We start from the raw sequence: 22924 nt of genomic DNA, 5'->3' as shown, positions 1-22924 counted from the left end.
CGTCTTCTTCCTCTTCTGCATCAGAGAATACGGATTTTTTTTTCTCTTTCTTGTCAATGCGGTAACAATGGCTTATCAATAGAGAAAGAAAGATTCAACAAGAGCCAAACCGCATTCACGGGACTCTGGTTGCAGAGGAGAGAGAGAACCAGAAGGGTGAAAGGCGACCTCCATGGCGGCTTCTGCAAGCTTCACCATAAATATTGTTCGTCTCATCACTCTTCTTCATGTCTTCCTCGTCATTTTCCCCTCATTTTCGGTTGCGGCGAGTGATTCAACATTGAAAACAACCGGTTGCCACAACATAACCGAAAGGGTAAGGGTATTGGAACCAAATTTTCTTGTTGATTGCAATATCTGAGACATTGGATTTCTTTAAGCTACATACCATTTTTGTTTGGGTTGTGGAAAGCAATGTTCTGGAGGTGTTTGATTAGAAAATCTTTTTAGTGCAATTAAATACGGATGGAAACGGCTCTGTCTAAAACAGAACGCAAAAAATAGAGAATGCTAGGGGTGAAAGGAGGTAAAAAGGGCTTCTGCTAGGGTAGTCATAGTTCAAGTAGCAACCGAAGAATTCAAAACTGTAGAGAATATTTCAAGACCCTTCAAGTACTGAATTGTGAGAAAAAGGGCTGCTGATCTAGTCTCCCATGCATAATAAAGTGGTCAAAGTCACTAGTTTATAACAATGAGCCAACCAGTGCCGGTCCAGGCATTGCACTTGATGTATAATTTTTTTTTGCTTCATTTCCCTTTCAATTTCAATGGTTTTAATCAGCACTTTTACTCATTTAGTTCGGCTGTTAGTTTGGGTGGAGGAAACTACGTCTTGTGTTACAGGTCTGGTGTACAAAAGCGACTGGCTAAATGTCTTAGTTCAGAAAAGAATCTTGTGGAATTAGCTTTTTTTAACCTCAATAACATTAAAAAGTTCATAACCTTGAGCGGTGTGATAAATGGCTGTAATAGTGCGCAAGCCACCCATGTTTAGCAGCGTCTGGGGAGGGACAAGTGTTTGCAGCCTTACCCCTTACCCTTGTTTCCGGATGGGCTTTTTTAGGATTGAACCCATGATCCAGTATTCAGCAAGTGAGCACTTAGCTGATGCACAAAGCTCAACCTTCTGGGGTGACTTTAGATGAATAATTTGTGGTTTTTCTCAGGGAGACTGTGACACAAACAATATGCGGTCCTGTCAACCACAATATATGGAGCCAAACACATTCTTGTTGAGGTCATCCCATTCATTTAACGAGGAAAGGATAGAAGCCTTGCCATCTCATTTTGTGGTAGATTTGTTGTCAAATGCATTATCAATTTCATCGTTGGTAGTGGTTGCAAATTGAAGGAGTCTGATGCATACTCAGTCTCACCCTTGTCTACCATAGGTATTGTTTGGGTAGTTAAAACCCTAACTTCCATAATTCAATTCCAAAATTCTAATCCTCCACAACCCTATTCCAACTCGGGTGTTGTTTAAAACCCATCCAACACCATCCCCAAGTTATTGTGTGTTACAATATTCAAACCAAGCTTCCCAAGAACTAGTTCTTTGATTGCTGGTTCCCAAGGAGAGGATCCTAGAGTGACCCAATTTTAGTGATTTATCTCAAATCTCAAGAACCCTAGAATTTGGGTTACATAACCCCACTACCACCAAACCATACACTCCATCCATTACAGTCCCTCATAAGGTGCCAAATCCTATCAGAGTGAAAAATAGAGATCCAATGTTCAACAACAACCAAGGAGAATTTTCTACTGCCATAAGAGAGGAGTCAGAGGACACTTTGCCAGAGAGTGCTCTAAGAAAAGAGGACTTGCACTCTTAGATACCAACTAGCAAGGTCTTGATGAAGAAGTTGTTTGCTCTCCACCCACTTGAGCTTGAACAGAAGAAGAATACCATGAGGAGGCCCACTTAAATGTTATGTGAAAGATATTTGTTGGAGACACTGAAGGTGAAGACTGGAGGAGAAGCAGTTTCTTCCACACCAGACTTAGAGTAGTGGGACTACTTGCTCAGGCAATTGTGGACAGTGGTAGCATGAAAGTTTTACGAAGAGGGCAGGACTTAAGCTAGAGAAGCATCGCCAACCATACAAGGTCTCCCTCCTCAACTATGCCACACTTTATGTAACATTAGGTGCCTGGTTCCAGTGACTCTACAGTTCTATTCAGAATAAATTTGGTGTGATGTGGTACCCATGAAGTTGTCTGATATCATTCTTTGAGGACCCTGGTTATTTGACAAAAATGTCACTATCGCTTGCAAGGAGAACAGGTGTGTCTTTGAATATAGGGGCTGGAAGATGGTGCTAACTACTGTTAAACCTACCAGAGGAAACTAAGAAGAGGCAAGCCCTAATGACCAACTAAAAGGACTTGAGCCAAAGTGAGCCAATCTTGATGGCTCAGTCCCGTGGAATTGCCAAGAAGTCCATCTAGAGTTCAGCAAATCAAACTCTAAGGAAAAGACTCCCAATTCATCGGTGAATGAATGTTTTTCCCGGATTTGGATCATATGTGTGTTTTTTTCCTAAATTTTTGATTATATATGTTTCTTTTCCATATGTGGGCATCTGTAGTTGCATTATTGGCAGCTTTTTTGTTTATATGCAGTCCAGCTTGGTGAACCACTTTTTCTCCTGGAGTGAATGAGCTTTATTGTCATACACTCCATGAAATTTTGTCTTCTAGATTGTTACCTTTTTAAAGGCATCTATTATAGTGTACTCTGCATCTCTCCAATCCTGATCATTTATTTATTATTTTCTGATCTCTATAAATCATGGTATAGTTTCAACTTTCAAGTATATTGATTTGGTGTACTCTCCAAATATGCTTCCAGGTTTTGGTGAAGAGCTGGATTGATGGTTCAGAACGTGAAACTTTCGAAGCATTAAGTGCTAGATTTGGTACACGTGTGCCAACTGAGGAAGACAAAGCTTTGAAGTTGCCTGCTGTTTTTGCAAACCCTTTAAATTGTTGCTCCAGTTCATCTTCTAAGGTCCAACCACACTAGTTTGCACTTTTTCTGGGGTTCAATTTCTTCTTTTTTTTTAATCTGTGTCAGAGAAGTACTTTATATGATGTGAAAGTTACTTCTTTTGTCTGCCTGGATTTCACTTGACTAAAAGAGCCTCATCCAAACTAAATGGGGTCAAGTAAATGGTTTTTTCCATTCACCACATAAAAATAGTGAATGTTCAGCTTCCATACTGATGAACCTTCTTCTACCTGGGGTTGGGAAAGCAACAGAAAATACTGTTCTTTGCTAGGTTGATTGCTGAAACCAAACGGCTCTTATTATTGACCAACTTGATGAGATTTGGTTGGTGTAAAATTTGCAAGGCATTATTGTGGAAAATCTTAGAATCATATCATAATATTTTATTAGTATCTTTAATCTAAGTAGATCAGATTGTAATATTCTATTATAGGTATTTTTCTTATTGTATTTTTCTATTCTAGGTAGATTACTCATTTATTGCAATCTTCTATTCTAGGTAGATTTCTCATTTATTGTAATCTTCTATTCTAGATAGATTTCTCATTTATTCTAATCTTCTAGGTAGGATATTCTTTCCTATTTCATAGATAGCAGCTGTGTATATATTGATTGTAAAGTTCTGAATAATACACACAAGAATAAAACATTTCAATTCCTATTTCGTCATGGCATCAGAGCCAACCAATCTTGGGATTGCTGTTTAGCTTTCAGGCCTTCATTGCCTTTAATCTCTGGTGTTTCCGCCACACAGAGATTATTCTTCCTTTGGCCTTTATTGCCATTCTTTATTCAACTCTGTTCTGTTTTTTTTTTTTTTTTTTTCCTTACCTAAAAAACAGATTTTTTTCTTTCTCCGTCTTGTCTGTCGTTCTACTACATCTTTGGTTACTGTTTCACATACTATTTTTAAGTACCTACAAAGAGTATGTTAGAACCAAGAGAGGTTACTTCCGGGACTACATTTGATCAGACAATCAAAAATCTGCAGAATGGAGAATTGCAGAATATTCAATTTGCCTACAGGCTCGATGGAAGAAATTATTTAAAATGGTCTCAACTTATTCGGACCATTCTGAAGGGCAAAGGAAAGATGAGCCACCTGATTGGAGATGGACCGAAACCAGGAGATCCAAAATATGAAGCATGGGACGAAGAAGATTCTATGATTATGGCATGGATGTGGAATTCTATGATTCCAGAAATCAGTGATACATGCATGTTCTTGGCAACTGCCAAAGACATCTAGGAGGCTATCCAACAGACGTATTCTAAGGCGAGAGATGTGGCCCAAGTCTATGAGGTCAAGGTTAAAACACAGTAGCAGCCAAACAAGGAAATAAAACAAGTTACAGAATATGCCAACCAGCTGAAAGCTTTGTGGCAAGAGTTGGATCATTACCGAGTCATCAAGACGAAGTGCTATGAGGATGCTACAGTAGTAAAGCAGTATATTGAGCAAGATAGAGTCTATGATTTTTTGGTTGGGTTAAATCCTGAGTTTGACCAAATAAGGGTTCAGATTCTTGGAAAACCAGATGTGCCGTGTTTCAATGAAGTTGTAGCATTGGTTTGAGGGGAAGAGAGCAGAAGAGGACTGATGTTAGAGCCTACAAGTGTTGATAGTTCAGCAATGGTATCTCAAGGAGGAGAGCATTCAACTCCCACAACCAACTAGGCATTTGTTGCTGAAAGTGGAAAAACTGGGCAATCCAAACAGCAAAACAGAGACAATCTATGGTGTACCTATTGCAAGAAAGCTTGTCACACACTAGAAAGATGCTGGAAACTTCGTGGTAAACCTCCTAGTCGAGAGTGGGGGCACAAAGGAGAGCAATCTGGAAATAATGGTCAGGTGCATGTTACATCTGCACAGCAACCTGAAGCCGCTAATAAAGAGGTTGCTAGCCTTAATCAGGAGGACGTAAAACGTATAAAAACTCTTTTGAGCAACCTTAACAAAAAACCAGGTACATGTTCTTTGGCATATTGAGTTTCCACTTTCTATTGGATTCAATGTCTTTAGTAATTCTCTTTCAAGCCCCTGGATCATAGATTCAGGTGCAACTGACCACATGACACACTCACCAAATCTTTTCACCACATATTCTCCCTGTCCAAGTAGTAGGAAGATAGCTACTGCTGATGGCTCGTTAACTACTGTGGCTGGAACTGGAAATATTGAGCTCAACTCATCCCTCACCTTGAAAAATGTCCTACATGTTCCTATACTATCTACAAATCTTGTATCTGTGAAGAAACTCACGCAAGATTTACATTGTAATGTAGTCTTTCACCATAGTCATTGTGTATTTCAGGACAAGGATTCGAGGAGGACGATTGGACATGATAGAGAAAGGGATGGACTCTACTACCTTGAGGCACCAAGCCAATCACATGCTACTAATGGTAGTCCTTCTCAAACCAATAAAGAAAAAATCTGGCTTTACCATCACAGACTTGGACATCCTTCCTTTAGGGTAACCAGTCTTTTGTTTCCTTCTTTGTTTCAAGGCATACATGTTGATGAGTTTCATTGTGATGTGTGCGAGCTTGCTAAACACAAGCGTGTACCACTTCCTTTAAGCAAGAAAATAAGTTCCATCCCCTTTTATCTCATTCATAGTGATAGTTGGGGTCCTTCTAGAGTTCCTAATGTGTCTGGGGCTAGGTGGTTCGTGTCATTCATTGATGATTGCACTCGTGTCTCATGGATTTTTCTACTCAAAAACAAATCCGACGTTAGTTGTGTTCTTCCCAACTTCCATTCCATGGTTAAAAACCAATTTGGAGTTAGTATAAAAAGATTTAGATCTGATAATGCCAGAGACTATTTCAATCAAATTCTAACTCCATTCTTTCAAAGGGAGGGAATTATACATGAGTCATCGTGCGTTGATACCCCACAACAAAACGGAGTAGCTGAACGGAAAAATGGCCACCTTCTTGATGTAACTAGAGCCTCCCTATTCCAATACAATGTGCCTAAGTCATTTTGGGGGGAAGCAGTCCTCACAGCAACTCATCTCATAAATCGGCTGCCTTCGAGAGTCTTAGGATTCAAGAGTCCAATGGATGTCCTTTCCAGCTTCTACCCAAACCTACAAACGACAAATAACCTTGTTCCTCGAATTTTTGGGTGTGTCTCATTTGTTCATATTCATGGACCACATCGGGGTAAATCAGATCCTAGAGCACTCAAATGTTTATTTATAGGATATTCCTCCACTCAAAAGGGCTATAAGTGCTATCACCCTCCTTAAAAAAGGTTCTATGTTTCCATTGATGTCACTTTTCATGAACATAAGTCTTATTTTTCCACATCTCATCTTCCGGGGGAGCATTCAATAATGGAAGATAAGAATGGGAATTCCTTACTTGACTTAGAGTTCACTCCCAAATACTTCACTATGTCACCTGAGTCAAACTGTGAACAACCTAAACTTGTGTCGACTCATCCCGTGTCAAACCGTGAACAACATGAATATATGTCAAACTTTGAAATGAAAGAGCCTATTTTTGATATTGAGCATGTGAGATTTGGCAAAGAAAAGGTGTTCTCAAGGAAGAAGAATCTTGTTCCAGAATCAGTGCAAGTTCAAGACTCCAATCCAAATTCTGGAAATGAGGTACAAATGACTAATCCTTCACTACAAACCGAATCTGATGTGCCCACAGATAGTAATGAACTAGACCTTCCTATTGCCATTAGGAAAGGCACTAGAGAATGCACAACAAAACCCATGTACCCTCTTGCCCAATTCTTGTCCTTTAAACATTTTTCCCCATCTCATAGAGCCTTTCTGGTAAGTTTAAACACCATTGCCATTCCGAACAACTTATCTGAGGCTTCATCCAATAAGGAGTGGAAGCAAGCTATGAATGTGGAGATGGAAGCATTAGAAAGCAATGGAACCTGGGAACTTGTAAGGTTACCAGAAGGGAAGAAACTTGTGGGGTGCAAATGGGTCTATACATTGAAGTATCGAGCATATGGATCTTTAGAAAGGTACAAAGCAAGGTTGGTAGCCAAGGGCTACACCCAAACTTACGGGATTGACTACCTTGAAACATTTGCTCCAGTTGCAAAAATGAATACTGTTAGAATCTTACTATCCTTGGCGGCAAATTATGGTTGAGACTTGCAACAGTTTGATGTTAAAAATGCATTCTTGCATGGTGAACTAAAGGAAGAAATTTACATGGAGGTTCCACCGGGTTATGAGAATGATTTAGCTGTTAATACTATATGCAAGTTAAAAAAGGCCTTATATGGACTCAAACAGTCACCGCAGGCATGGTTTGCAGATTTACTTAAGTCATGATTAGTATGGGTTACAAGAAAAGTCAAGGAGACCATACATTGTTCATCAAGCACTCATCATCAGGGGGAGTCACGGCACTACTTGTGTATGTTGATGACATAATAGTGACAGGAAATGAAGAAAAAGAGAAACAAAATTTGACTAAATGCTTGGCTAAGGAATTTGAGATCAAGGCTTTAGGAAGATTAAAATACTTCCTTGGCATTGAAGTTGCTCACCCTCAACAAGGCATTTTCATCTCTCAACAAAAGTATATCACTGATCTCCTTAAAGAAACAGGAATGGCAGCGTGTAAACCAGCAAGCACTCCAATAGATCCCAACAGTAAACTTGGGAATGCAGAAGAAGATGTTGTTGTGAACCGAGAGATGTATCAAAGACTAGTAGGAAGATTAATCTACTTGTCTCACACAAGGCCCGACATAGCATATGCAGTTAGTGTAATCAGCCAATTCATGCACAGTCCAAAGGAAATTCACTTGCATGCAGCTCACCGTGTGCTACAATATTTAAAAGGGACGCCAGGGAGAGGCCTTTTATTTAGAAGGAATAAAGGAATGATACTAGAAGCATACACTGATGCTAATTATGCAGGGTCAGCAGTAGATGGAAGGTCAACCACATGACATTGCACCTTTCTTGGTGGCAATCTTGTGACATGGAGGAGCAAGAAGCAGAATGTTGTGGCCCGGTCAAGTGTAGAAGCCGAATTTCGTGCAATGGCTCAAGGAATATGTGAATTACTTTGGTTGAAGATTATCTTAGAAGACCTAAAGGTTGAATGGGGTGGACCAATGAAACTCTACTGTGACAACAAATCAGCAATCAGTATAGCACATAACCCTGTTCAACATGACCGAACCAAGCACATTGAGATTGACAAACACTTCATCAAAGAGAAGTTGGATAGCGGACTGATTTGTACGCCGTATGTGTCTACACATAGTCAACTTGCTGATGTACTTACTAAAGGATTGAGCAGCTTAGCCTTTCAAAAATGCATATCCAAGTTGGGAATGGAGAATGCCTATTCACCAGCTTGAGGGGGAGTGTGGAAAATCTTAGAATCATATCATAATATTTTATTAGTATCTTTAATCTAAGTAGATCAGATTGTAATATTTTATTACAGCTATTTTTCTTATTGTATTTTTCTATTCTAGGTAGATTACTCATTTTATTGCAATCTTCTATTCTAGGTAGATTTCTCATTTATTCTAATCTTCTAGGTAGGATATTCTTTCCTATTTCATAGATAGCAGCTGTGTATATATTGATTGTAAAGTTCTGAATAATACACACAAGAATAAAACACTTCAATTCCTATTTCGTCAATTATTGTTGATCCTTCATCCACATTGTTGCTAGTGTGCTCTTTATAGTGTGGTATTCAGTTGTTGAAAATTGTCCATACATGGCTTTTCCCAGCTTATATTTATTTTGATTTTCCTTCTTGGGAAACTGATGACTGCATTTCCAGATTGTTCTGGTGGTGAAAGATAAGCGAAGATTCATGCACCTTTTTTTTTTTTTTTTTTTTTTTTTTTAAATAACTTTCATTAGGTCATTGATGTAGATTGAAGGAACATGAGAGAAAGTGGCGAGCCGGTTTTCATGGTTAGGTTTGGCCCAATTAGACTCTAGGTTATGGGGCCCAATTATTACTTACTATTACATTATATCTAGTTCCTACATGAGGGTGATGTTTATTTTTTATTTCTAGTATCTTTAGGATATCAACTTTCTAGTTGTAAGCATAGTAAAAAATTTCGTCTTGTCGAGACTCCTGAGACATCAAGATTTCAATTAAAAAAATGCAACATGGGGTTGATGTTTATTTTTTATTTTTAGTATCTTTAGGATATCAACTTTCTAGTTGTAAGCATAGTAAAAAATTTCATCTCGTCGAGACTCCTGAGACATCAAGATTTCGGTGAAAAATGCATGTTTAGGGGGCGGAGGGGGTGGGTGGGGGTGGGGGGTTTAAGTGTTTTTTGGGCATGATTTTTGGTGTAAAGCATAACTTGAGGGCAATAAACATAATGGAATTGTTATTTTTAACTAAAACCTAACACAAAGTGGTGTTCTTGATTTACACGTGGCAGCTGTATATGGGCGAAACTAGAAGTCTGGAAATGCATTTTAATAAACAAAAATATAGATATTATGCAAGAGCACTAAAATTTTAATTAAAATACAACAATAAATACAAGAATGAGTGCAAAAAGAAATAGACTTCAATATACTAGTAGATCGGTTCATGGAGTTCAACATATATTTAGTCCATCACAATACAAGCTGTATATCATATATTGTTGAGAAAGTTGGTTGTGGTAGAATGACTTGTATGGATCAATGTGATCTCAAGCCCTTTATTTATAATGTATAAAAAAAAATACAATATTACAAGAATACTCTTACTTGGGGAACAAGTATTAATGAATTGAGGAAATAGTCTAAACTACTACTACTATAACTGAACCAGTCAACACTCCCTCTCAAGTTAAGGTATAGATGTTAGTCATGCCCAACTTGCCCAAAATAGTGAGAACTTTATCGCCTACCTCAAATTCTAGGGCTTCCTTCTAATATCTAGGTAACTTTTTTGTCTACTTTGAACAACCTTCACTCTCTTTTGTATTACATCTATTTTCTCACAAGTTTATTGTACTAGGTCTGGCCCTAATACTTGTTTTTCACCAATTTCATTCCAACATATTGGAGATCTACACTTCCTTCCATAAAACACTTCATGGGGTGCCATCCCGATAGTAGACGAATAGCTGTTGTTATAGGCAAACTCCACTAGATATAAATGATCACTCCAACTTCCCTTAAAGTCAATCACACAAGCTCTAAGCATATATCCTCTAATATCTGAATAGTCCTTCAGATTGTTTGTCAGTTTATTGAAAGTTGTGCTGAAGTTTAGTTGAGTGCCCAATGCCTGGACTTCTCCAAAATCTAGAAGAAAATCTAGGATCACGATCCGACACAATAGAAATGGGTACTCCATGTAATCTCACAATCTCCTTCACCTATAATTTTGCTAGTTTGTTTAGGGAGAAAATCTGGATTGGCAGGAAATGGGATGACTTGATTAGTCTATCCATAATTACTCAAATAACATCATAACCTTGTGGATTCCTTGGTAAAGAAGTAACAAAATCCATGGTAATGTGCTCCCACTTCCACTCAGGTATATCCAGAGGTTGTAGCAAACCTGAGGGTTGTTGGTGTTCTACCTTTACCAATTGATAAGTCATGCACTTATGTACATACTCTACTATCTCCCTCTTTATATTGTTCCACCAAAAGTGCTCCTTCAAGTCTTGATACATCTTTGTGCCACTTGGATGCACTGTATAGGGGCTGTTGTGACCTTCCATCATTAGTTCTCGTTTTAATTCTTCATTATCTGGTACACAAAGTTTATTCTTTACCTCATAATTCCTTTTGTATCAAGATTAAAATCTGCCCGATTAGCATTTTGCATTCTTTCCTTTATCTTGTTTAGGACCTCATAATTCCTTTTGTATCAAGATTAAAATCTGGCTGATTAGCATTTTGCATTCTTTCCTTTATCTTGTTTAGGAACTCATCATTCTTCTGTTCCTCTTTATCCTTTCAAGGATGGAGGGTTGTACAGTCAAACTTTCCAGATAAGCCGTAGCATTGCCGATCACAATTTCTACGTCCAACTTTCTAGCATCTTCAATAATATGGGGCTGATTAGTTATCAATGCTGCAGAACATCCTTCCGACTTCCTACTTGATGCATTAGCCACTACATTTGCTTTACTAGGATGGTAGTTAATGTTACAGTTATAATCTTTCAATAATTCCAACTACCTCCTTTTTATCAAATTTAACTCTTTCTGGGTGAAGTAATGCCTCCATATCTTTGAGGCGTAAATAATTGCGGCTAGCTCTAAATCATGGGTTGGGTAATTCTGTTCATGGATTTTAGTTGTCTTGAAGCATAAGCTCTCACTTTCCTATGTTGCATTAGTACACACCCTAAGCCATTCCTGGACACATCATCATAGATGACAAATCCTCCAATTCTAGATGGCAAACTCAAAATAGGCGCAGTTATCAACCTTTGCTTCAATTCTTGAAAACTCTTTTCACGTTCATCATAATAATCTAACTCCTTTCCTAGTGAGTCTTGTTAGTGGAATATATATTTTGGAGAATCCTTTAATGAATCTCTTATAGTAGCTAGCTAACCCAAGGAAACTCCTTATCTCTATTACGTTGGTCGGTTTAGGCCAATCCATTACTGCTTGTACTTTTCTAGGACCACCATTATACCTTCGGCAGATATCATATGACCTAAGAATACTGCTCTATCAAGCCAAAACTCACATTTCTTGAACTTGGCGAACAATTTATCCTTCTGCAGTGTTGCAATACTGCTCTTAAGTGCTTTTCATGCTCCTCATCACTCTTGGAGTACACTAATATATAGTCAATAAGGACGATCACATATTGGTCGAGGACACATGAAACACTCTATTCATTAAATCCATAAATGTTGTGGATGCATTAGTTGATTCAAGGCATGACTAAAAATTCATAATACCCATATTTTGTCCTGAAAGCAATCTTTGGTATATTTTCCTCTTTCACTCTTAACTGGTGAAATCTTGATCTTAGGTCAATCTTAGAGAAAACCTTTGCCCCTTGTAATTGATCAAATAGGTTATCGATCATGGGCGACGAATACTTAACCTATATGGTCACCTGATTTAATTCTCGATAATCTGTACACCTCCTCATAGACCCATCTTTCTAGTTTGGACAATAGTCTTGATTTCTCCTATTAGCCATTTCCTCAGTCAAAACCAACAATTTGTCAATCCACTGCCTAAACCTCAATCCCTAGTTGAAGTAGTTCAAACTAATCATAAACCTTTCAGTATACTCATTCAAATCTATCTTGTTGGTCATCTATACATTCCTATATAGTTCGGTCATATTCAGTCCAATCCTAACCACCTCAAGTCAGTTCGATTGGTTTCTGTTCAGTTCAGTCCCTTTCTTCATTTTTCTATTATTAACACTTATGCCATCAGATGATATACTCTATGGAACCTAAAACATAGCTCTGATACCAACTTCTATCATGCCCCCAATTGCTAGGGCAAAGTGGGCCCATGGCACCCAAACCTTACTGGGAGACATGGGAGTTAATTCCTTTATCCTTTCCTCGAAAACAGTAGAGATCAATATCACGATGTAACAGCGAAAATGTCTATATAAAAAGAGAGGGTCAAGTACAAACTCTGATTATTTGATGGCAACTAACACTATCTATAAATATTATTACACAAAACTTACAGTCTTCAAAATACAGTATCGTCTTAACTGAACATCTTTACCATCTTATACAAACCTCAAGGATACAAAAATAACCATCAAACTAAGATAAGTTGAACTATTGAAACCAAAAAGGAACTTGGGCTTTCAATCATGTTCTTGGACGGCTATGTCCTTACCCTTGTCTTGTGTTTGTTTATTTGTTCATGGTAAGGGAGAATGAGCTACACTAGCCTAGTGAATATTATAACACAACCATACTACAATCAAATACAACATGCACAACTTCATTAAAATAGATTATTCAATCTTATGGAAAATATTTCTTTTCAAATCCTTTCAATTTCATTTCCTTTTTCAGTTTTAGTTATAAGCCTAAGCAAATCATAGAGGATGTACATTAGTCTATACCACCGAAGTGGATTCAATCTTACCATTGAAGTGGTTTTAGTCTACCACCGTAGTGGCTTCAGTCTACCACCGAAGTGGCTTCAGTCTACCACCGAAGTGGCTTCAGTCTCAAGGCACAAGGCCATGTACGCCTTATAGACCGCTATCATTGGCTTAAACTCAGTCTTTCCACTTTATAGTCTAGTTGCAAGGGCTATGCTCATCAACACGATGTCTTTTAATCCATTTCAGTCTTGCATTTATAAAATTGTTCACATGAACAATCACTTAACACAATGTTTGAAACAAGTATATATTTCAAACCAAAACACAATCGTGTATAAACAAAGTAATGCAATAAATCACTCATTATACAGTCATAAGCTTAAATGCATAGTTCTTACAATCATTTGATTCAGTTATAGAGTCACTCATCCTATCTCAGTCATTTCATAAGTGAAGAATCATTCATTTATAAGATATAATATCACTATATAGTTTATTAAGTATCACCTAGTACCTCACAGTCATGCATACAAGTTATACTCCACACATTTTACACTATAGTCATTTATGTATCCATGAGTTGAGTTATAACACTCACATCACACACTACAATCACGCAACATAAGTTGGGCTATATACTCACATCATATACTACAATCATATATATATCCATGAGTTGAGTTATAATACTCACCCATCTTTTCAAATCCAAATATCCTTTCTTCTAAGTCAAGATGATTTATACTATTTTCGAGTGGATGTCTTTTCCTTGGAGTTGTTCACGATATGACTGACACCTAAATCGATGAGTGAATGATGTCAGTAATTCAATATAGTCTTATATTTATGATCATCCTACACTGAAGGTCATTCCTCCACTCTTCTGTCATACACTCTTCCTTTACGGATCTTGGAGCACGGCTCTAAAACTTAATTAATATAGTTTAACTCCTCCTTTTCCTGGGGTCCATATGAATTTTACTAGTCCAATAGAATCTTAGTGCTTCATTTGACAGTGTAGTGTCAGTATACTTGGATCAAACACTACACTCATGTAAGGTTTAAAGTATCGATATTGAGTATCGTATCGGTCAGGTGTTTTTAAGAGACGTATCATCCTATATCGAGTATTGTATTGCTTTGTGCCTCTGGCTAATGTATTTAGTGTGGTTTAATGGAGAGACATATCGAGATGTATCCTATCGGTTAGGTCAAATATGGATACATATCGGCTAGTATCGGCTAGTATCGTGGGATACTTTAAACCTTGCACTCGTGTCCTACAGTCATTAACCAAATTCGTATTTTGCTCCATTTTCAATCCAAATTTTGGGGCTTTTGGTTCTACGGCCTCACCAAGGCTATGTTTCCATTCAATTCACAACTCCAGTAGGTTAATCAAGTCGGAAAAAGGCCTTGGTATCATTGAGTGTAGGTTTTGTATGATTGGACGATTTAGTTGAGCCATACAGTCAGACGCTACACTCAACCCAAATTCGATATGTTGGCCCAAATCACATCACAAAATTTGGGGCTTTTGCTCACAGAGGTTCATCAAACCTAATTATGCCATATATTTCATATTCGAGTCCATAATCTAGATTCTAGGGGTTGTTGGTTTGAATATCCCAATTTCGGTAATTGTTCAAAAATCAAGTTAGCATTTTTATATGGCAACTTGTGTTCTCATAACCTTTGTGATCTACGTTGAATGGCACATGGTTCCAACATATGTATAATCAGATTTCTAAGAATCTAACACCATGATTATCAATTTCATGTATAATTCCTCCAACTCGGATATAGATCAAGAATTTCTATTCACAATTAGGGAGGAGAAGCTTGTAGTCTTACCTTAAGAGACGAATTACAGCTCTTCTTTCTCTTGTCTCTTTTGCTCCTCTTCTCCTCTCTCTCTCTCTCATTTCTTAATTTTTTCTATCAAAATCTCTCTCCTCTTTCTCCTTTCTTTTTTTTTTTTTTTTTTTTTTGCATTTTATACCAACAATATTTGATTATTGTTATAGATGTATCATGATATCCTTAAGCATAAGATCATATAATTGCATTAATATCACAATCCCACCCTCCACCTCCTCCCCCACGTGGAGGTGAATGGTGGGTGGGGCGGTTGCATTAATATCACAAATAATAATCATATGCTTTTATTACCTCACGTGAGTTGATTTTGAGCCTTGCTTTGTGGGTCCCCCTCAATATCTTGTGTAAGACCCACTTAGCCATCCAATTGTGGGTACCTTTGGGTCCAGAAAATTACACTAATCATTTTCCCGCTTTTAGTTTAGTTTAATTCCATCTATGTGGGCCCTTCAAGCGATACCAAGTCTTGACCAAAATATTAATTGGAGTCAATTTTATTCAAATTATCATTTACCTACACATTTACACTTGAACCGTTTGTTAAACCATTAAACAAACCGTCTTGACACATGGTCCAACCACCATGACTTTTAATAATCTTGAGTAGAGAAACATTCCAACATAGTGTTAAAGTAATAATATAAAAAGATTTAGGGCATCACACTATGTTTGGGATGGAGTCAGGGTTCATCCTTGTTGGAACCAACAAGCAAGAAATCACAAACAGAAATTGAAAACAATAGAAGGAAAATAAAGATTTAGGGTGGTTCACACCCGAACATGGTATACTACGTCCATGGGTGAAGAAGAACCTTTAGTATGTAGGAAGAAAAAATTACGATGGAGATTTCTCACACAATCATCAAAACGACGTTACAAAAACTCTCATCCAAAACTGTAAGGGCAAAATCCCAAATCTCACAATGACCTAATAGGAGAATACACAATATATATTTATAAACTTTTCATCGGCTAAATGGGTAGACCCATCAAATGAATTTGGGATTGCCTTAAATCTATTTTATATCAAAGGAGTTATGTGCTGATCAAATCTAATTTGGTGCTCATGAATGCTATCAAAAATTCATGCTGAATGAAATAAAAAAACTTTTGGTAGAATTAATGAAATATATATTTTTTTCGTATGAAAGCAAATGAATGTTTTACAACGTATTTGGATATATAACCAACGTTATCATATTAAGATATGTGGAATTTTTAGATTTGAGAAAAACCCCGACATTAGAATATTGAAATTTCACCAATTGCCAAAAATCAAGTTTCAGATTCTTGAATTGGGTGTCCTTTTGAAATTCTTACTTTTAATGATTTTGATTTGATTTGATAGGATTCAAATAGGGTATTTGCTTATTTATGAATGTGACAATTAGGAAACTAGAAACTAAAGAAAGGTGAGGAGAAGAAGGTGGTGGGTGAGATTGCACTTAAAACTTGGCAATTTCTCCTTGGCTTGCTTTGGTATAGTTTGAATTTATGGTTATTTAACATATAAACATACATAGATGATTTTGGTATGATTTATGACCCATGTTTCTCACTAAAATAAATTGATTTGGACATAAATTCATAAATAGATCAAGAGCTGTCTATGAATATTGTCATAAACTGTTAATTTTTGTCTATGCGGGTACACCATTAATGAACATGTTCAGAATTACCATTTATGTGCGGGTAAAATTGTAAAGTTACCAAAAAATGAAAAAATAGAACAAAACACTACTTTTTCTCTCTCCAACCTCCACCTTGCTTATGTCCAGTGTCCACTATAGCAGCACTTTAGGGGAATCAAAACTAACCCAAACCAATAAAATTGAACCAAAACCAAAACTGGTATACATATTCACAAGCTAAACCAAAACCAACCCAAAACCAAACTGATGCTACATAGTGTATTATTCACCCAACTATACCAAACCTATTTCTTGTTATATACTGTGTTATATTTAGTAGTAACCAAACAATAGTTATAACCTATTACCATAATTGAATATTCATAAATAGGTCATAATCATAAATGTAAATTATGCCAAAGATTGGTCTCACTATAGCTGTTGTTATAAAGAGGAAATTATAGTGTGAAGGAAGAGAGGCTCCTAATTCTCGTTACATGAAAAAGTAAAGCAAATAAAATAATGTCATAACTAAACCAGCCTATGGCAAATATTGCTTGAGCATTAGGACAATTAATAAATATACAATATAAGAAATGTTCATTAATCATGACCCATATGTTCCCCTAAAGTGGTGGCTTAGCGCTATAAATATCAACACTTGCACTTAGCCTAGAACATAAAAGTCACCCATGCCCAGTTTTGAAACACCCATTTCTGGAGGTAGTGCCAAAGAAAGGCTTCATGAAGATGTCACCAAGCTGATTTGTAGGACCAAAGGGAGTAAGAATTATCTTCTTTAGAATAGCATCCCATAAAAATGATAACCAACTTCAATATGCTAGGTGTGCTCATGGAAGCTGGGATGGCTTGCAATTTGGATAACAGCTTGATTGTCAAAACATCTTCATGGTTTGAGTAACAAAAAAGCCCAACTCAAGATAAAAGTACTGTGGGCATATTAATTTTGTAGGTTCCAGCTATGGCCCCACACTCAGCTTCAGCACTTGACCTTGCAACTAGTTTGTTTCTTGCTCCACCAGGTTATGAGATTACCTCCCACAAAGTTACAATATCTATTAGTAGACCGTCTATCACTACCAGGACCTACCTTGTTAGCTCCAAGATAGCCTACAATGTTGACATTATAATGAGGAAGATAAAGGAGAACCTGGCGCTCCCTTTGAATATCGCATGAGACACCAAACTGCTTTTTAGTGAATTTTCTTAGGATTCATAAATTGGCTAACCATGCCAGTAGTGAAGGAAATGTCTGGTCTGGTGGCTGTAAGGTAAATAAGTTTCCCATTAATCATTTACACCAAAGTTGGTCTTCAAAGTCTACACTAATAGGAGAGCCAAACTTCTGATGTGGACCTGCAAGGGTGTCAACGGGTTTGACTGCATGGAATTATCAGTTAAAAAATCAAGAATGTTCTATGATATTATCAGTTAAAAGATCAAGAATGTTCTTACTTTGAAACAAAATATTCCTTTCTTTCTGCGAAGGACCTTGATGCCCCGAAAGTACTGATGAGAGCCCAAATCCTTTATTTGAAAGTGCTGATGAAGATAGCTTTTTACTTACTAATTCTGGTAGCATCATTGCCAGATATAATGATATCATGCACATAAACCAGAAGAATAACCACCTTGGAGCCTTGACAACAAACATGGTAGAAAGGTAGAGGTGACCGTGACACGGGATATTTCTGTCCTAGTGTCGCATTAGGTTAGGAGTCTTCTCTTTTTATTGGTTTGTATTCTTGCCGCCAGATTTATTAGGGGCAGATCTTTCATTAGTTAGAGTCTAAAGTATAATAAACATATGCTCTTTGAATCTATGATTGGGAGATCCAACACAACCCAATCCTAGGCTCTTCTTCTTTAGTCTTCTTCATTCTTTTTCTTATTTCTCGAGCATATGTAATCAAATCAGGGACCCTTATCTCCCTTGTGGTGGATATTGATTCACGCTGTCTCACAGAGCCAATGGCTGCTTTTATGTGTTGTTCACCCATGTGGATTTCAACTTGCTGAATCAAGTTTCTGAACCGAAGGATCTAGGTTCTGAATTAATTGCTAGTTTTTTGGTATTGAATCTGCTACTGGTTTCTGTATTATTTCCTGAGTTGAAGGTGGAAGCAAAAGTGGGAGCGGAAATCAGAGCAGAGTTGCTTTATAACATTACTGGTCATTGACAAGTTCGTGTTGGCATTTAAATCTTTTAGTGGCGAGTGGTGGTGGTGGGAACCAACCTCCTCCTTGTCACCCTATTGATCGTATTGACTCCGTCGAACTCTAATTTGACACACCAGAGTTGTGTTGCATGTGAGGTTCTCCTACAATGGTATGCTTTTTTATGCAATCCAGGTCTAAGTTAGGGGTATTTTGGTCAATTCCCTAGCCTTAAGGTTTGCTAGGAAGTTCAAGTGGATGAGGGAAGAGTTTTAGGGTTTCTAATGGGGTTTAGAGCCTTCTGAGATTAAACTTCAGACCTGAACCCTTTTGTAATTAGGGTTTCAGATTTGAATTTTGAATTTCAAAGCCCAGTTTAGGGTTTCAGCTAGGGGGAAGAGGCTCAATTCTTCTTGTCTTGTAATGGCAGGATTGTTCTTTGTCTTATTCTATCTCTCAGAGTATGAACCTCATGAGTAGAACTTAACAATTCAAAATTCTGCAACATCTCATGCTTGAAGATGAAGTGCTGAATTTTCAAAAGTCAGTGGAATAGGACAGAACTGCAGAAAATAATGGTAGGACTTGAGTCTATGGCTTTCTACGATCCTAATGGAACTGAAAGTAGTGGAGACAGGGCTGGGAATCAGGGTTTCCTAATGGGTTAGGATTTGGCTGCCATGGGAAAGAAGGGAAGGAAGGCCTGCAGGTGGTAGGGTAAGTGGGCGACCTAGGGGATGCTGCTGAATTGATGCAGCAGCAGGGCAGGGGGTTGGGGAAGGTTGCACAAGGCCGGGAGGGGGGGGGCAGGGGATGCGGTGGAGAGCTCGTGGACTTACTTGAATGGGGGTGGGAAGGGCTGGAACAGAGGAGAGGGGGCAGGGGATGGGGTGGAGAGCTCTTGGACTTACTTAAATGCTTGCTGGTCTTGATAATTTGATGCTTCTGAACTTAAGGATCCCAACTCTAGACCAAAATGCTCAAAACGGAATCAAATTACTACAAGATCACAACCTTAGGATTGGCATCTTGTAAAGACACTTAACTTAGGACTCAAGCTACACTTCCAGATAAAAACAAACTCTAAAGATAAGAAACCCCTTTGGATAAGGAATCTTATCTTATCTACAACGAACTAACTCAACACGGCTTAAACTCTCAAATAACTATCAAACTACTAACTCAAACAAAAGACCAAAAGTAGATATGACCCTTGGATTGAGGGGGAATCAATCTAGAAACCCCCCCCCCCCCATATTGAGCCCTTAAAGGGGTTGGAAAATGACCAAAATACTTTTGGAGGAATTTCGGCCAGCTTTGGAGTGGCCATTTGGATCTGGATTTTGAACCCTTTGGGGGGGGGGGGGTGTTATCCTTGTATTCACATCACTCTTTGCCTCTACCTTGCTTGACAGAACCCTAATAGTGTGGTCCACTAAGAATCTAACCCTTCTTTCTCATCTAATGGGCCACTCAGAGAGGGTGTGGCACCTAGCTTGGTCATCTGACTCCCACCATTTCTCCTATGCCCCTGACAGTCACACCCTTCGCATCTGCGATGCCCACTCCGCCAAGTGCATCAAGACCCTCCTTGGTCACTCTGGCTTCACTTTCTGTGTCAATTTCAACAATCAGTTGAACCTTATTGTCTATGATTCCATCGTCGTTCTGCCATCCATAATGGTTCCTGCAAGACTTAGGATACTGCCACTAGTTCTTGCTTGTTGACTCTCATCAATGAGTTGCTCCTCCATCCTCTCTTTTGTCTTCTCTGCTGCTTTCTCTGCCTTCTTCTAAGCCGTAATCTTTGCATGTTTTTTCTAGACTTGCAGGTTCTGTTGAGTCGTAGGGAAGAAGAAAAGATCCTCCTCTACAGGTCCTTATCCTTCTTTTAATTCACTCTAGCTTTCTCATGTTACTCTTCCATTTGTGCCCATCCACGTTGAGTTTTTTATTTTAATTTCCGTAATTCCAGGTTCACCTTAGTACTCCTTGGCCAATTTCTTATTGCCTTATTTTATTTCCTAATTCCAAAGAACACCCTTTGCTTTATTGTTCTTTGTCCTTATTTTAGTGTCAATTACCAGTTTACCCCTGGCCTTGTTTGTGGTTTCTTGGATTTAATCTAAGTTATATTGTGCCCTTCCCTTATCACATTGGGATAATTTAAAAAATTGTTCTACTACTATTTGTTGGGCCTGATCATATCAATTTCGGGTTCTAATTTTTAGAGACTTGGCCCACTCATGACCCAAATTCACGACAATGAGGGAAGATTGAAATTATAACCAAGGGTCTTACTTGGAATTATTTTACTGTAAAAGGTGTACTGGCAATGGTTGAAATCTGATTGCAATGCTGGGAATTGGTTATCACATTATTTGTCCGTGTGTAATGCTACACATGAGGGGGAGATTGAAGACCTACTCTCTATCTACTCAAGAATTTTATTTTATGAAACCTACTAGCTACTATTTGCCTTCTTGTGAAAAGCACTTGTGCAGACATTGGAGTTGCAGTTTTACCTATTTGTGCGGATGTAGAGCTGCAATTTACGTATTTGTGCAGACATTGGAGCTGCACTTTTTACCTACTTGTGCAGACGTTGGAGCTGCACTTTTTACTTTTGCGATCATTAGAGCTGCACTTTTTACCTACTTGTGCGGACATTGTACTTATGTTGCTGTTGATTATCTCTTGGGTGAAGTTCTTTTGGTGCCTATTGGCATCTGCCATGGCTACTTATATTCAAGATTAATAAAGCTTTTTTGATATGGTCATGTTATCTGGAGAATAAACATCAAACATTCCCAGCTTGTTACAAATATACCTCACTCTTTTTGCCCCAAACGATTTTGTAAATAAGTCAGCCAGTTGTTCTCCAGTTCGTATATGATGAGTGGAGACCAGTCCTTGTTGAAGCTTCTCTCGAACAAAATGGCAATCAACTTCTATATGCTTTGTATGCTCGTGAAAGACAAGATTTGATGCTATATGAATAGCTGCTTGATTGTTGCACCACAGAGATATGGGAGACTCATGACTAAAGCCAAGTTCACCCAAGAATTGTTTTATCCACATTAGTTCACAAGTGACAAGTGAAATGGCCTGGTACTTGGATTCTACATTGGATCGAGCGACTACTGTTTGCTTCTTACTTTTCCAAGACACAAGATTTTCTCCGACAAAAATACAATAGCCCGTAGTAGACATTTTGTCACTTAGTGCACCAGCCCAATCTGCATCAGAAAATCCTTCAATTCCCTTATGACCATGATCTATATAAAGGAGCCCACATGCAAGAGCTTTCTTAAGATATCTTAACATGTGTGCAACTACATCCTAATCAGTGGTAAGAGGGTTAGATAAAAACTGACTCACAACACTGACTGGAAAAGCGATGTCAGGTCGAGTCGCAACCAAAAAGTTTAAGTTTCCAACCAACATTCAAGACTTCTTTGGATCTTCAAGGGCATCTCCATCTTTAGGCAAAAGTTTTATATTTGGTTCCATCGGAGTATCCAAACGCTTTGAGCCAAGCATACCCCTTTTAGATAGTAAGTCAACCACATATTTTTGTTGGGACAAAATGATTTCCTTCTTAGACTGGGCCACTACCCAAGAAATACTTCAGTTTTCCCAAATCTTTGATCTGAAATTGTTTCTGTAGGTAAGTCTTCAATGCATCAATACCAGCTGAATCATCTCCAGTAATGATTATATCCTCCACATACACAACTAAGAATATCCTCTTTGTACCAGATTGATGGTAGAACATAGAGTGATCACTCTTGCATCAAGACAAACCAAACTCTGTCACAACTGAAGTGAACCGGCCAAACCGTGCATGTGAGGACTGTTTTAGTCCACATAGTGATTTCTTCAAACGACATACCAAAGGCACAAGACTGAATGGCAACGAAGAGAAGAAAGAAGAGGAGTTGCAGAAAAACAGAGAGAAGAAGAAGAAGAAGAAGAATAAGAATGAGAGGAGCCTCACACAATTGAGAGACTCTAATGAAACATCTTTAATATTTATAATATAGGTGCAGACTTACAATCGAACTCAAAAATCAAAGAGGGAAGAGTACAATATGGACTCTAAAACTAAAAATCCAATCTCTAGCGCTAAATCTTGACTCTATTTTTTGTTGCCCAAAATACCCTCCAACAAA

At 38.0% G+C, this 22924-nt stretch overlaps 1 protein-coding gene across 2 annotated transcripts in view; it reads left to right on the top strand.

Annotated features, from left to right (window-relative positions):
- Window positions 1–22924, top strand: part of LOC149018987 (signal peptide peptidase-like 2) — a 109124-nt gene continuing 86200 nt past the window's right edge. For both annotated transcript variants that reach the window (XM_089153079.1, XM_089153080.1), the window contains exons 1-2: window positions 1–316; window positions 2855–3013. In XM_089153079.1, the coding sequence (XP_089009205.1) occupies window positions 173–316; window positions 2855–3013 (303 nt within the window). In that variant the 5' untranslated portion in view covers window positions 1–172. The remainder of the gene's footprint in view (window positions 317–2854; window positions 3014–22924) is intronic.

This window comes from Hakea prostrata, chromosome 4 (genome assembly GCF_041222555.1).
Source record: "Hakea prostrata isolate BN-2017 chromosome 4, UWA_Hpros_2, whole genome shotgun sequence".
Lineage (NCBI taxonomy): Eukaryota > Viridiplantae > Streptophyta > Magnoliopsida > Proteales > Proteaceae > Hakea > Hakea prostrata.
This window is presented reverse-complemented; position numbering and strand designations above follow the sequence as displayed.